Source organism: Corythoichthys intestinalis, chromosome 3, assembly GCF_030265065.1.
Source record: "Corythoichthys intestinalis isolate RoL2023-P3 chromosome 3, ASM3026506v1, whole genome shotgun sequence".
Classification (NCBI taxonomy): Eukaryota; Metazoa; Chordata; class Actinopteri; order Syngnathiformes; family Syngnathidae; genus Corythoichthys; species Corythoichthys intestinalis.
Genome location: NC_080397.1, coordinates 23226069 through 23242939, shown reverse-complemented (window position 1 = coordinate 23242939; position 16871 = coordinate 23226069). Strand labels below are relative to the sequence as shown.

Sequence of the window (16871 nt, the reverse complement as noted above, 5' to 3'; positions counted from 1 at the left end):
AAAAGCTCCTCCTGTTCGAGCAAAACTCTTTCAAATGAAAAAGGCAGGTAAGGGATTTCTGTTTCAGTTATTTTCCTTTTTAAACATTAACTTTTTATTTTTTATTTTCGTAAAGACGTTTATTACCTCAGCCAAAAAGGTTGTATTTTCACTGCAGTTTGTTTCATTTGAAGTGCTTAAACAGGAATCTTATGATGATCTGCCGATCCGATACCTCGACAATTTACTTATGTGTTAAATCATTGTAAAACATACATTTTTTTAGTAGCCATGAAAAACCTGATCTATTTCACCCGATTAGGATCTTTTAAAACGATCTTTTTTTGTTCTGTTTTTTGTTTCTTTGGAAGATATCCTTCTTATTTTGATGCTTTGTAGCCCTTAAAATTTGTTTAAAATTTTTTTTTTCACCCGATTCCGATCTTCTCAAAATGACACGATCTGGCCTGATTTCCGATTATGTGATCTGATCGGGGACATCCCGAGAAATTATTTCAATGCTACGCCCGGAATTCCCACACAAGCAGTAGCGATGGATGGTTCGAAATTTGGATCTTTTGGTCATAGTGGACGTCTCTGCTAATATTGCTCTATATTTTTCACCTTTCATTGAATAATTTACGACAAGACTCAAGTAAATTTAAGAAACTCTATATTTAACCCTGATATTTTATGTGCTCTTCGAAAGCATTTGGCGGTTTTGAAAATATACTTGAAATGTAACTCGAGTCAAATATTGATGTTTTGTTAGTAAATTAAAGATTATCCCACTAATTAATGGTTTTCTGATGTTCAAAACAGTGTAAGGAAGTCTGCCAGCATTCAGAGGGTTATTACTGGCTGCTAACCTTCAAGATCCCGCATAAGTGAAAGCTAAATAAGACATCGCAACAGAATGTGAGCAAGGTTACACTCTCGCCAACAGCTGTCAGCAGGCTGCATTTAATGTCAAGTCCTGATGTTTTAATGATTGTCTTTAGCATTCAGAAAAGGCAAAGCAGTATTAGCAGTATGGTATATTGCCTGATTACATACAGTATACTGTGTAAGCAAGGCTGAAGGCCAGTTTGAGATACTGTATGTTTCCGTCAATATACTAGTATTTAAAAATGTGTTAACCCATTAAATCATTCATACGTTGAATAATAAATCTTACTTCCACATTTTTCAAGGGAAATATCCTGAACATTGATGAAGATATTTATCAACCGCTTCAATATAATTACAACTTCAAAATGTTCAGCATTACGAAAAGTTGCCACTCTTTGAAGATTTTATTTATTCTCAAGTAGAATACTTTCCCCAGAAAAATGCATACATATTCCAAATTCAATGCTATCCCACAATTCATAATCCATACTTTTTTAAAGTTTCACATTCAATGTTTCCAAAACTTTGACAAATTAACCAGCATTTCCATTCCGCATTAGCTCTTCAGCAATCAAGCACAAGAAATTGCAACTCCAACCAGGGCGAATTCCTAGTATTTTCTGAAGCCCTGAAGAAAATGTGAAAAAATGTTCTAATCACATCAAATCAAGCTGGATTCGTCAGTTGCCAAGAGAAACACATTTTTCTTTGCCCTTCTGATTAGATTTCTAAAATGATTCCTGCACAGAGAAGTAGTCATTCATGTATAGGAGGTATTGTGGTTCTGGAGCAAACGAGAATGCATTGGTTGGAGAGAACCATTGTGTGCTCCACCAGGCACCCTCCAATTAACGTCAATACTTTGTACTGTGGGTCCTTGGTTCACAACGGTGTTCTATCCATAAAGTGGCCATGAAACCCAAAAATGTAAGTTGGAATTCAATGCAATTATACAATAAATTCATAAAAAAAGACAACAGTTTGTCCTGTTTGACCAATTCTTACCTGGTGATATAGTCAATCTCTAATAAATGCTAATAAACTGTACCATGATAGCGTAAACTCATATTTTTTGTTCACAGTGATTATGTCTCAGAAAGTAAGACCATATCGTGCCTAAGCATGACAATGTATTCTTATGCAGCTGTGCAAACTAGCTCATTCGTACCTCGTAATGTCAAAAATGTATTTGATATTCCTATGAAAACATCCTTCTAGGCCAGAACAATTACATAAACAACATAAACAATCAAATGAAAACAAGTACTGCATATGTACAACAGAAACTTAACATTCCTTTTTTGTGCTGCTTGATGACATATAGTATTCTTATGTTGCTCTGCAAATCAGCTCACTGGATGCCGTTAGTAATCTTGAAAACAACAGTGTTGTCACGGAATAACTCATGTTAAAAGGACAACTGTCTTTTGATTGACTGTGCTATAAAACGGACTCGCACAGGATTAGTATTACCTGTGGACCTTAAGTAATTTGCCATTTGTCGCCCAACCCCTGTGTGTTCACATGGGAAAAGCAAAGTCTGTAACTTTGCCTATTTCCCTGACATTACGGCCATCAAGCGGAGCTTGTTGGATCTTTTTGGCTGACCACGGTGTGCTGTGGAGGGTTTCCACGAAGTCTGATATTGGGACGGGCTATTAGCTTTGCAAGCAAAACAGTACTTCCTGATTAATTGACTCATTATACAGTACCGTCTTGCCAACGTCAACTGTCCAACCACTTTCCTGGTCATCTGATGTTCGAGCCAATCAGGGATAAGATGCAGGAGCAGCAGACATGACCAGGAAGAATTTATCTGCTTGAAAACTATGGCGGACGCAAAGCAGTTCTTGTAGATTTCTGAGATTTGGTCAGAAATCCACTTAAGAGGTATTTCTGAGATCACTAAAAGTGTTTTTGAAGAGAAGAGCCATTGTCCAGTCAGCAGCAGACAACAAGAGTCTTGTCCCAATAAGCAGCCGTATATTTTTTTTTGAAGGTTCAGCCCATTAAACAGGTCTTTATTGGATCTTCTCCAGATTCATATGTGTAATATATTTGTAGCGGATATAATGGACAATCAATCTGGTTTGCCAGGTTAATGAGTTATAATTTGCCCCCGGACAAAAAAAAAAAAAAAAAAAAATCTATTCAAAATTTGCTCGGAGCAATAAAAATTGAAATGCAGATTTGCAAAGAACTAGTATCATCACTGGACGTCAGCGTTTGACACAATATACAGTGGTACCTCGAGAAACGAAAGCTTAAGTACATGAAAAATCAATTTTACAAAAAACTTTTTCACTTCATCTTACAAAAAATATTCATCATGTGAAAAATAATATATACTGTAATCGATAAAATCCGCTCGCGGCAATGCAGTAATATAACTATGTTTGACTATCGGTGTAAACAAATAAAATATACACACTCCAATGTACTACACAATGCTCATGTACAGTATACGAAACAAAAGAAGAATATAACTTACAAGCAAAGCTTTATCAAGGCACAAACAGTGAGATGAAATAGCATGCAACGGCTGCCGAAGTTAGTTAGTTAGTTAGTTAGTTAGTCTTTTAGCACTCCATGTTTGTTATGAGCTGAAGTAGTCATGTGATAACATCTGTAGAATAAGCTGCAACCTAAAAAACTAATTACATTGACCCGCCGCTATGGGGGCGACAAAGCATTACAAATAAAGATAGCCCAACAGACGACATGACCGCAAATTGAATGTGGTGTTTTAGTAAAGATTAAAGATGCACCGATACCGATACTAGTATCAGCAGGGGGCGCCGATCCGGGCCGAAATGGTGGTATCGGTATCGACGAGTACCAACAAAGACGGCGCCGATACCATTTACCGGTCCATTATTATAACATTTGACCGCAGCCTTTTTTTTCCTCCTGGCGCTCACTACACTCTGTCTCTGTGTTGTGTGATGACACGTGAACACCGAGCAGCGATCGCTATTGGCCAGCTCCAGACCAATGAGAACGGGCCAATAGCCACTACCGACCAATGACAAGGGCGCTTTTTCATATTAAGGAAAAATAAACCAGGAGAAATGGCGACGGTCGGGAAATATTTCAAAATACAAATCCCGTCGATTAAAATCAATGGCTGCATGCAAGATTTGCAGCCTGAAAGTTTCGAGATGTTGAGTTAAATCGGCCAGATTCAATACCTCGAACCTGATAAAATATTTGAAGACGAAACGTGAACGAACACAACGAGTTTGAGCCTGCAAGAGCAGGACTGCTATCCAGAGGAAGGGCACAGGACCGGTGCAACAATCTCTGGTAAGTTCACTACGTCAACTTTACTTTGTCTTTAAAGAAATGCTGCAGTAATTTGGGAACTGTTTCCAAAGTAGGGTTGCCACCTTTCAAAAATAGAAATAAGGGACTCCCCCCATCACGAAAAAGGGAGGCTAATAGGGAGACGGGATGCTGTGGTCAATTATTATTACTTATAATTGTTAGCGTCCGCAAATGCGGAGACAAGGTTGGACCTCGAAGCGGACAACAAGCGGGGGATACGTATAAGGGTTTAATGATGGCAAACTAAAAATAACACGCGATCGCGGGATAGTAGAAATAACAAAAGGAGTCCGTGACAGCAGGTCGATGGAGCTCAATACTACAAACTCGAAGGTTAACTAAGACTATAGGCAGCGAGCCAAAAAGCCAAAATAAAAACACTTAAATCCCTGCACAGGGTAGAGGTTACAAACGAGTGCAGCACACTACCAGAAAAAACCCAATGCAGGGGCGTAACAAGCAAATGTAGCGAGACTATAGTGCGAGATGTCAAATGGCGATCAGCAAGGCAAATATCTCTGCAGCCTTCTCTGAGATCACCCGTGCTTAAATGCTGCGTTGATGAGCCTGCATTGGATTCAGGTGCAACGTCAGGAACGCCCCCACTAACAGCCCAGCAACAAAACAGCAGCAGAATGTGACAATAATTTCATGAAAGTTGCACTGTTTGGCCTTTGAGAGGTTTAAAAAAGTTTACTCAGTTCATTCAGAGTTTATTATTATGAATTTATTTTTACTTTCTTACTGTTGGGCTAGTATTATACTTTGTACTAGTCTTTTCCTATTTTGCAAAGGTAAGCAACAGCCTGACAAAGCCTTGATAGCAATGATTTCACATCCAATTATGTAGCTCTTTGGGGGGTGGGGGTGGGGGGGGGAATATATATATATATATATATATATATATATATATATATATATATATATATATATATATATATATATATATATATATATATATATAAACGGGGTGGTATCGGTATGGTATCGGCCGATACTGCACAGCCAGGTATCGGTATCGGTATTGGGGCCAAAAAATGGTATCGGTGCAACACTAGTAAAGATTAAAACGAATTAGGCAATTTACATGTAAAACGCAATTCATTATACTGTTAAAAATAAATAAATAAATAAATAAATAAATAAATAAATAAATAAATAAATAACATGGCAAGAAAGCCACTCCCGAACAAATTAATTTAAGAATCCTGAGGTACCACTGTATTAGTTAATTTGTGGCATTAAAAATATATATATATATACTGTACATACAGTACATGTCACATTTGCATGGGACAAGGTTCTGTGGCATCTACTACAATTATTGCAAATCACAAAAAGTCAACAGGCAATACAAATCCTGTAAGAATTAGGTGTTAGTGAGGAGAGCATTTTGTCACAATGACGCAAGTAAGACAATTATTGGTTTACGTTGACATCCTAAGTATTGTTACTCATACTGTACATGAGATAAACATAAGCAACAAAAAGTCATATAGGCCTATGTCACAGAAATGACATATTTTCAAACTGCAGTGGATAACTATGGTCTTTGAATATTATTATGACTTAATATTAAACCTTTTGTTGTTTGTCTTACAGACATATTTTTGTTTCCTGACCTCAATTTATTCTTCTAGCTTCTCATTTTTTGATTTTCTTTTGTTTATATTACCTCTCGGCTGTCATTTTTCTTTTGCCTCACTTCTGCGTGATTGTCCTTCTCTGTTAAATAAATCCTTATCATGCACGTTGCTTTTCCTTCACTCTCTTATTTCCCATGTCTCCTGCCCCTGTCGTCTAGCTGCCTTCCTCCCCCCCGTCCGTCTCCCGTGGATAGTCGCTGTAATGAAGCCATAAATTGGAGCAACACAACGGCGGCTACAGGTCGGGCTGAGGAAGGTGGATGGTAGGGGCGAGGAGGAGCTGACAGGAAAAGAGAAGGCAGAAAAGGAAGAGAGCCAAAGGGGGGGATTCATTTAGACGAGGGAAGAGATATGTGTCTTGTTGGAGAGGAGACAGTCGACCAGGAAAGGAGCAGGAATGAATGGGGAGGGGGCGGGATTCAGGGTAAGGTGGTGGTTGTGGTATGGGGGTTATCCATAAATTGTTTGCAGAATTACTTGTAAAAAGGTAGAGCCTTGGAACATGCCATCCCTGTGGGATGTCGGGAGGGGTCACAGTGGCAGGAGATGGCGAGGTGTTCGGAGGAAGATGGTGTGGTTTGAAGCGAGAGGGTCATATGAGCGTCTTATGGCAGACAGACAGACAAACAGACGAGGCCCAAATGTACTGTGAGAAGAAGAAAAAAAAGCCACCTCGAAACAGATATAGGCCCTCGACTGAAGCGGCAGATAAAGACGCCGCCGGCTCGTTAATGCGCCTCGTTTTGCGCTGCCTCTTTAATTACTGTGGCGGCTTTGGCCTAATAATAATATTCATTAGGAGATAAGATCCTGCAACGTCTCCGCCGCAAATGGAAAAAAGATTTGGGGGATTAATTTCTTTCAAAGCGCCAAATTATCTCGAGAATGGCTCACGATAGGAGCTGATACATTTGACTCTAAAACTTTTTTTTACCATCGAGATCATTATATGCTCATAAGCCACAACATTAGGGACACTTGTAATTGATCAGTCCATTCTTTTTTACTAAAGTTCTTGGTGTGTGGTGGAAGGGCTAGAAGACCTGACTTTTTTGGGATGGAAGGCAAATCCTGGTAGAATCAGGCCCTTGCAGGGCACAAATTGACAAAATGGTCATTTACTAGTACATTCATGTCTTGAGACAATTTAAAATCATCAATGAACCTATCTAGCCATGCTTTTGGAATGGACGATTGAAGTACTCGGAGAAACATTAAACTTAAGCAGTTTCTGTGTAAAATATGATTTAAATTTTGATGGCAGGAAAACCGTAATGTCTAGTATTTAACACATAGATATCAGAGTAGAATATTCTAGGGCAAATGTAAACATTAGATTGAGCTTGAGGACCAGCGGGAAGAGAAAAAAAAAAGGACTGCCGAATTGGCATTATCTAACAGGATTTATTACAATTGTGATTATAATAAACAAAAGGGTGTTCAAAATAGTATTTGAACTCCCCGCTCTTTTGCAAGTTCTCTAACTTAAAAATCATGGAGGAGTCTGAAATTTTCATCGTACGTGCATGTCCACTGTGAGAGAGATAATCTAAAAAGAAAAATCCAGAAATCATGGAGGAGTCTGAAATTTTCATCGTACGTGCATGTCCACTGTGAGAGAGATAATCTAAAAAGAAAAATCCAGAAATCATAATGCATGATTTTTTTTTAACAATTTATTTGTGTGATACAGCTGCAAATAAGTATTTGAACACCTGTCTATCAGCTAGAATTCTGACCCTGAAAGACCCGTTAGTCCGCCCTATAAAAGTCCACCTCCACTCCATGTATTATCCTGAATCAGATGCACTTGTTTAAAGGTTGATAGCAGCATAAAGACACCTGTCCGCCCCATACAATCAGTAAGACTCAAACTTGTAACATAGTCAAGACCAAAGAGGGGTCCAAAGACACCAGAGACAAAACTGTTCACCTCCCCAAGGCTGGAAAGGGTTACAAAGCAATTGCCAAGCTTGGTGAAAAAAGATCTGTTAGAGAAATCATTAGAAAATAGAAGAAGCTAAACATGACGGTAAATCTCAATCAGAGTGGAGCCCCATGTCAGATGTCACCTCGTTGGGTGTCAATGATCCTAAGAAAGGTGAGAAATCAGCCCAGAACTATACGACAGGAGTTGGTCAATGACCTGAATAGAGCTGGGACCACGGTTTCCAAGGTTACTGTTGGTAAGACACGAAGAAGTGATTGTTTGAAATCATGCATGGCACGGAAGGTTCCCCTGCCTAAACCAGCTCATGTCAAGACCCGTCTTAAGTTTGCCAATGACCATTTGAATGATGCAGAGGAGTCATGGGAGCAAGTTTTGTGGTCAGATGAGAGTAAAATAGAACATTTTGGTCATAATTCTATTAAGTGTGTTTGAAGGAAGAAGAATGATGAGTACTATCCCAAGAACACCATCCCTACTGTAAAGCATAGGGGTGGTATCATCATGCATTGGGGGTGTTTTCCTGCGCATGGGACAGGACGATTGCACTGTATTAAAGAGAGGATGACTGGGGCCCTGAATTGTGATATTTTGGGGAGCAACCTCCTTCCTTCAATCAGAGCATTGAAGATGGGTCGTGCCTGGGTCTTCCACCATGACAATGACCGAAAGCACACAGCGAGAAAAAAAACAAGGAGTGGCTCTGTAACAAGCATAACAAGGTTGTCGCATGGCCTAGCTAGTCTCCAGACCTAAACCCAATAGAAAACCTTTGGAGGGAGCTCAAACTCCGTGTTTCTCAGCGACATCTCAGAAAACTGTCTGGTGGGTGGGCCAAGATCCCGCCTGAAATGTTAGCCCAGAAAACTGTCTGATGGGTGGGCCAATATCCCTCCTGAAATGTCTGCAAACCTGGTGAAAAACTACAGTCAACGTTTGACCTCTCTATTTGCAAACAAAGACTACTGTACCAAATATTAACATTCGTTTTCTCAGGTGTTCAGATACTTATTTGCAGCTGTATCATGCAAATAAATTGTTGAAAAAAAAATCATACATTGTAATTTCTGGATTTTTCTTTTTAGATTATCTCTCTCACAGTGGACATGCACCTACAACGAAAATTTCAGGTCCCTCCATGATTTCTAAGTGGGAGAACTTGCAAAATAGCAGGGTCTTTAAATACTTATTTTTTCACTGCAACTAGGTAGTTTATTGATCCAGAAGGAAATTGAGCAAAGTCAATTAAAAACTTACTAAAATATTAAAGTATTCTGTGAATCATCTGAGGTTGGGGATTTAGTTCCTGGCACGAGCATTTCTGTTTGGAGTTGGATTATTTCAATGTCTATAGGCATGCACGTGAAAAAGACTTTTTTTTTTAAAAAGCTATACACATTATCTGACAATGTTACTGTAACCAGAGTATCACCATGAAGCTTTGGTAACAGATCTTATGTAATTGTGCAAGTTTTTCAAGTGAGACTCCTATTTCTCCCATGGGAGATATCTGTTTTCAGGCACACTGAAAAGTTTGCTTTCTCGCTTCAACTGGTGTTTTTGTAGAGTTGGCGCAAGTTTTTCACAGTACAGTTGTTGGCTGAAGGGCGACAGGAAGGAAGAGAAGACAGGATGGGCCGGGCGGGAAATGAACGCTGTTGACTGTGGTGCTCAATTTGCCATGCTGAGACGCGCTAAGCTGCACTGAGGCAAAACTGTGCGTAATACCATCAAAGCTGGAAAAAGTCAAATACATTTAAATAGCTGAGAAATGAAAAGCAACAAAAAAGATGTGACTTGAAGCCATGCAAACATCTCGCAAATTGCTCACATACAGCAAAAAGCAAAGCATAAAACAACACTGCAGCCGAGTCTTACAGAACAAGAAAATATTCAAGAGCTGGAATAAAACACAGTGCAATATCAAATGAGAATCAAAAATAAATCATACTGGAAACATAAAATAGCAGGAAGCTTGTTTGGAAATGTGAGGCCTTTGCATCATTACCTGAGCATGCTTTACTGGAGCATCCCACAATAAACCCAACACTATACAGTATAAGTCTAATTTCTACTATTTAAAACAATTATGTGTGTGACTCTTTGAGGTACAGCTCCAGTGATAGACTTGCTCAGGTAACAACAATGTGATGCTGGTTGAATGCATGCTGTCCCTTTTTGTGTGCAGATCTACCTGCCTGCTGCTTCCAGCTGACATCCTACAGTTACTGCTCGAAAAATATGTGAATAATAAATAATGTATGTACTACTATATTTCAATATAGTTTTAAGTTAGTGAATAATGTGATGATGCTCGCAAGGACAAATGTTTCTTGTGTGTCTTGTGTCTTACAGGTCAGGAGTGTTCATGCTTATAATGACTGGTAGTCTAGTAGCCGAGGTGGGTAGTAATACGATATTTACTCCGTTACATTTGCTTTTGTAATTTTTTTTTAGAAAATATATTCATATGAGTAGTTTGACAATGTCATACATTTTAATTATACTTGAGTAAATATACGAAATGCTACTCTTACTTTGGGTTACACTAGATTTGATAGAATATTCCTCTTTATTCTACATATTAGATTTTACTTTATTTCTGACAGAGATGCCCACAGTGACTCTACCAGTTTCATCAATGAGACATCATAACAATAATCACAGGACTACCTCATTCCAATCAGACGTTAGGAATTCGGTCACATGATCAAACACAAGCTTGAGGTCGGAAGTCCTATGATTACACTTGAGGTTGAGGTCGGAAGTCCTATGATTACACTGGCCTGTTCAATCACTTGATTTCTTTAAAGAACTGTAAAAAATGAATTAAGACATAACTGTGTAACGTTAATCGAAAGTATGTATATTTATTTGGCACCGATATACCATGGTAAACCAGAGATATGATCGTTTTAATTTCATGGTAGGAAACATGTTTTCTCCACTAGAGGGCACTCATGCTCTATGGACGGGTGATGTTTATTTTCTTAAGATTTTCCTAGTTAGAATTCTATTATTTCTGTTAAACTTCTGGCCTAATAATGGTCATTTAATAGGTTATAGTACAGTATAATAAAACCAGTTTATATAGATGACGTGAGGAAAAAAAATACATTGTTTAAAAAAAAAAAAAAAAAAAAAAAGATCAGACATTGTAAGCAATTAGTCATTACTTGAGTATCATTTTCATGGCATACTTTTTTACTTAATTTTGTGGATGATTACTTTTACTTGAGTAATATTATTTTGGAGTAACGCTAATAGAGTAAATTCTTTGGCTACTCAACCCACATCTGTCTAGTAGGTCATACCAATCATATATCTTCTAAATATGTACGGATTAGATTCAGATTCAACAATATTTATCCATTAGTCTATCAATTAAAAAAATAAATACTCATAATGGTCAAAGAAAAACCTCAAAGCATTTGAATTTAAATTCATTAATTAAACACATTAATAAACTAATTAAAATTTGCCCTTCAAAGATTGAAAAACAGAACCGAGCCTCCTCCATGAATCACAGTCGGGACGGTGTACATTCGTGTTTTAACAGAAGTGTACATACACTTTTGGGCACATTTGTAGATGTGCAAGACTAAAAGTGCCTGTCCTATCAAAGGTGCCACTTTTTCGGTTCTATTAAACCCACTTAAATTAACCTAACATTCTTGATTTTGGAATGTGAGCGGATCGAATACATTTTGGAGTCATTTAATAAAATGATGTGTTGGAGCAATAATCCAGCAATTTCCCTCTTTTTGTAGCATTTGCTAAGGGCTATGGCTCAGCCTCACTGTGGCGCTTCCTTTTCCTCATCTTTTCACTCACTGTCTGCCAGGTATCCAGCGAGCTGTCCTTGAAGTGGGCTGTTAATGCGAGGGGAAAGGGCGTTCAATGTCATGTCACCGAGACATAGAAGACATTCTAGCCATATCGGGCAGGAAATAAATACAACGGCGCCGTAATGGCCTGATATTACGTCTCCTGTGGGACGTTAAGAGTCAGGGGATAATAAATCGGATCCCACGAGATGTGTGCGTGACTGTTTTGGCGGCCGCATCCAAATGAGCACTGAATGTGTGTTTGTCTTGTGTGAAGCAATTTGTCTGCTAGATAGAAAGCGATCTGTACACCTCGTCAGCTGGAAGCAGCAACGCAGCCGTAAATCTCAATTACACGGGCACCCTCTTCTACCCCCCTGCCACAGGTGACAGCGGACCGAGAGCATCTGTTGCGTTCCAAGGCTTACCATCGGCTTCGGGCTGAGTCTGAGAGGGTACAGCCATGTAGGGCTCCTCCCCTGTGTCTGAGCTCATGGGGGCATCCTTGCGCTCCACCATGCGGCCGCGCCCCAGGGGGCCCTCGGCGGCCTTGGGAAGGACCGGTGTGGGGAGTGAGAGGGTGTGGTGGTGACGGCGGTGATGGTGGCCTGCCGGACACAGCACAGATTAACAAGGGACTGGGTTCGTCTAAAGAGGTTTCGGCACCCGAACATTACTCACAAAAAGATAGAGGGCTTTCGCTTTGAGATGAAAGGTCAGGATGAACGCAAAATGCACTACAGAGTTCTGCTGCTATTCCGGAATGATAAAAACTGAGCAGTGCCAAAGCTCTAAACATGTGGTATCCAAACTACAGCCTGCGCGCCAACTGTGGCCTGCTGCCTAGTTTTTTTTAGCCCGGATGAAAATATAATTGAATATAGCCACACTGAACACACAGAATCTTAAATTCTGTTGCACTTTTCTGCTCTAAAAAAAAATCGGGCTAGTTGCTTAAACAGTGCCTCTTCATTAGCTCAGGGGTCAAACCCTGACAGCATGTTGGAATCAATATAGAAAACTAGAATTTCAGTATTTTGTTTTACAAAAACAAAAACTTATATAAAAACATAATCTGAGGTGATATTTTGACCTATTTCGGTTGTAATTTTCTCAACATGTTTGCTGTCACTGGACATTTTCTCTTTGTTCTGCAGTTTGTTCATGAAGTGTAAATATATATACATATATTTTCCAATTTTCTTAATCAGTGGTACCTACATTTACAGATGTCTCTACAAACATAATTTTCAAGTTACGACAAAAGGAAAATATTGCTCCTTGTTAATAAAGAAATTTCAGGTTACGAGAGGCAAAAATACTGTACTATACAGTACTGTAAAAGATACATACAGTATGTACTTCCTGCTTTTAAGTGTCTAGCCATAAAATCCTGCTGCCCTATTTGTCATCATCTTTCTCTTCATGCTTCAGTCATGCGATTCTGCTCTCCTACTGGCCTATTGTTGATGACGTTGAAATCTGGCTGTTGTAGTTTGATGACGTGCAGAGGAGCGACGGTGTTTTTGTTATAGCGGGTCGACGTTTTCACCAAAAGAGCACCATGTCTCCTCACATTTTTGTCTTAAAAAGAGTGTTTTTTTAAGCCCACAAACAGTTCACTACATTTCTAGCACATTAGAGCACAGGTCTCCTCCCGTTTTTGTGTCATCAACAATGAGATAGGCGATAGGCACCATCGATATCGTCAAAGGTAAAAGATAGATTTAGAGATATATATTTTCTTTTTTTCACCCTTTGCATTATGTTCTATATCTAATTCATTACAGGGATTAACAGTTAGGTTAGGTATATGGAATGACCACAATCCACAATCTGTTGTTTTATTCCGGTTTTACCCCGAATCAAAAAAATTTAATGTGGCATTTCAATAGCGATTGGAGCGCATTAGAGCATTCACATAGAAGACGTGCCTCTACTTACAGATTTTTCAGGTTACGAGACTACTTCCAGAACCAATTAATGTCGTATGTAGAGGTAACACTGAACCTCTAGATTATTTTGTTGCTTGTAGCCCTTTACTCATTTGCTAGGGTGCTGGCAGCGACCCCAGTCTAATGGATTGGACGTCTATCACTGGCAATGGCATGCAATGAGTTAATAATTCAACAACAAAAAAGATTTTCACAAACCAATTTTTAAAATCTGATTCTGATCCTCTTTAACAAATGAAAAAGGAAGGATTTCATGTCCTAAACAAAAGTCCTCAAATGGACACACAACACCTTTATCTTGTACGTACATCCCAGCAGAAAAAAAATATTTTTCCCCAAATTGAATTCATCATTGTGATGTGTAATAGTGGGGAAAAACGTATAAATAAACGGTATTTCCAGGGAGTAGCCGCCTGGCATGGGGGTTGGCAATTTATCAATGATGTATCACCCACATTACCTCCTGACGCCATTAACGCCATTACCATATGCACTTGTGTTCGAGTCTTTTAGTGTTTATGTCTATGGGTATAACTGACAGTACAATTGGCTGCGCTTGTCAGTTTTTGTGCTCAAACATGATTTCCGTCATTTGTAGACTTTGCGCAGCCATCTTTCCAAATGAATGTTTTTTTATCTGTCCCTTTAACTACAAAGTTCCTTAAAAAGTAGATGTCAAAATATAGCCCAAAAAGTGAATAGATTTTTTTTTTTTAATTAATAATGTGGAACCTTGACCGTGTAAAATCCTTGCATAACCTTTAAAGGTGAATTGTATTTAATCTTCTATAAACCTTTCAAATTCCAACAATTCAGTGTTTCGGTTCATTTTGCAAAACTTGCTGTTCTCTATAAATGAGCTGAATGTTAAAAGGTCCCAATTTATTTGATCTTTAAACCAACCACTTCATCTCCAAGGGTTAGCTTCCACATGTTTGTGTGAGGGATAGAATCATTCAGTGCCTTTGATGGCGATAGATGTCCAATCCATTTGAACTGGGAAATACAGCCCTACTCAAATTACACGTCGATTGCAATCAATGGCAGTCAATGAGTGAGGCATCGTTGTTCATGTCAAATTCTGGACAGCATGATAGACACACCTGTTTAAACTAGACTTGTCCCAATAACATTTTTGCACCCTAGTTCAAGTCCCATCACCAGATTTTGAGGATCTGCCTGTAATGAGTACCGATCTGATAGTTTAGCAATTATTCATTGATTGTTCTTGTTTTTCTTGATTTTCGTTGTTTTGTTGTTTGTTGTTTTGTCTTTTTCCACCCAATTCCGATCTTCTAAAAAGGACCCGCTCGGGTCCGATTACTGATTATTTCCGATCAGACATTGGTCTATTCATTGATCAAATGACTTTTACCATTCAGATTCTTGTTAGAGGACAGCAAGTGGAAAAAGCACTGAAACGGTGAACAGATGGGACACGTGCAATCCAGTTAAGAGGTCAATTTCAGTTCACCTGTAAAGGTTATAGTGCATTGAAGGTTCATCATAATACATCACACGGAAACCGGATACCCTGAAGCTCCAGTGAGTACATACACATACACGCACAAAGTTCCCTTCCTCGAAGCATGCAAGGACAGCTGCTTGGCTGTGAGAGGCAACAAAGTGATTCCCCCCGGAGACCCTGTGAGCAACTCATTAGTAAATGTGTCTCTCCACATTGTCATGTCCTTCTCTTCTTTCCTCCACCTTCCTTTCTCACTGACATGCACTGCACTGGGCCTGTCAGAGTATAGTCACTTTTTTCCACAATCACCAGAGGATTCACACCTTTCATATGAAGGATGACGACACGCTGACTTCCCTTCTTTGCGGTGGTCCTGTCAAACAACTTTTTTAAAAAACACGGAGAAGCTCTTCTAAATTTGTCACTGCGAACGATCACACTTTTCCCCTGTTTATTTCCCCGTATGCGGCTTGGTCTAACTTTGGTGGTCATTTGGCGATGTTCTGGATTGTCAGGTTCAATTCCCTTCAGTCTCACTGTTTTTCACTCGGTTCCTCTTGCCTTCACTTAAATCCGTTTGTTGATTTCAAGATTTCTGCAAAAATTCTGCTCTTTGGTAACCTGGAACGCCAGATTGATTGTTCCATATATCCACTATTAATATATTCCCCATATCAATCCAATCCAATCCAATCGAGAGGAACCTTGAAAAAAATATGCAACTGCTGACAGGGCAATGGCTCTTCTCGTCACACTTGCCAAAACATCGTTTCCTGCAAAAAAAAAAAAAAATCTTGACATTCTTTGCTCCTCCTTATTAAGAAATTAAGTATATTTCTGAGAAAACTTCAGAAACTAAACTATCTACAAAAACTGCTTTGCACTCCGACATCGTATTCAACTTGATCCAGGGTGGGCAAACCATCCTAAAGGGCTGTATTGGGTCCTGGTCTTTGTTACAACTGATCCAGCACTGGCAGTTTAACCAGTGAGGGGTCAGAGGAAACAAGAAACACTTGACTGCAATCAACTGATTGCACTTGTAACACTAGATTGGTGAAAAGGTGTCCTCTTGATGGGTTGCAACGAAAATCTGCACCCACTGCGGCCCTTTGTGGAATAGTTTGCCCACCCGCCTCTTTCTCCTGATTGGCTCGATGATACTGCATGATGAATCTATGAATCAGGAAGTACCGTTTTGCTTGCAAGGCTAGCTTTGTGGTGTTGTGTCAAAGTTTAGTATGCTCTCCACTTACCAATCGAGTTTATTCATTTGTGAGCAAGATAATGCAAATAACTAAAAATGTAAAAACAATATATTAACTGTAGGTTGGAATCCATGAATGTGCACCATTCGGCACTAATGTAAATCATACTCACAAAGCTACTTACGGTATATTTGATTATATATTTTAAGTTGATTTTTGTTGGATTTGCGTTTGTCTGTTTGTGGAAAAACTTAGCGTATAGGAAATTTCACATGTTTTTATTTGGGACTAAACATGTATCCTTGATGGAAATTTGGTTCGTTAGCATGTGACTAAAATACTGTTAAACAATCCTGAGAAGCATAGCATTGTTTCTGTTTTTTACCAATACAATTTTAAGTTATTGTTTTACATTTATCTTTAACTTTACAATCAAATGTAAGGCATATATTGGCAGTAGGCCACTGCAGCTTCACTCTGTTCACAAGCATTAATATGTATGAGAAATCTCAGATTTCTGCTGTTTACTTTCAAAGCAACCTAATCACATTAGCATGTAACTGGTCCTCTTAAGCCGTCCTTCTCAATTTGGCAGAAACTTCACATTTTACTTAATAGAATA

The 16871-nt window shown here is 38.9% G+C and overlaps 1 protein-coding gene across 4 annotated transcripts in view; it reads right to left on the bottom strand.

Annotated features, from left to right (window-relative positions):
- Positions 1–16871, bottom strand: part of sema6a (sema domain, transmembrane domain (TM), and cytoplasmic domain, (semaphorin) 6A) — a 242861-nt gene that overhangs the window by 26081 nt on the left and 199909 nt on the right. For 3 of the 4 annotated variants that reach the window (XM_057831645.1, XM_057831646.1, XM_057831647.1), the window contains one exon: positions 12047–12226. The exons of the other annotated variant lie outside the window; for it this stretch is intronic. In XM_057831645.1, the coding sequence (XP_057687628.1) occupies positions 12047–12226 (180 nt within the window). The remainder of the gene's footprint in view (positions 1–12046; positions 12227–16871) is intronic. 4 annotated transcript variants of the gene reach the window in all.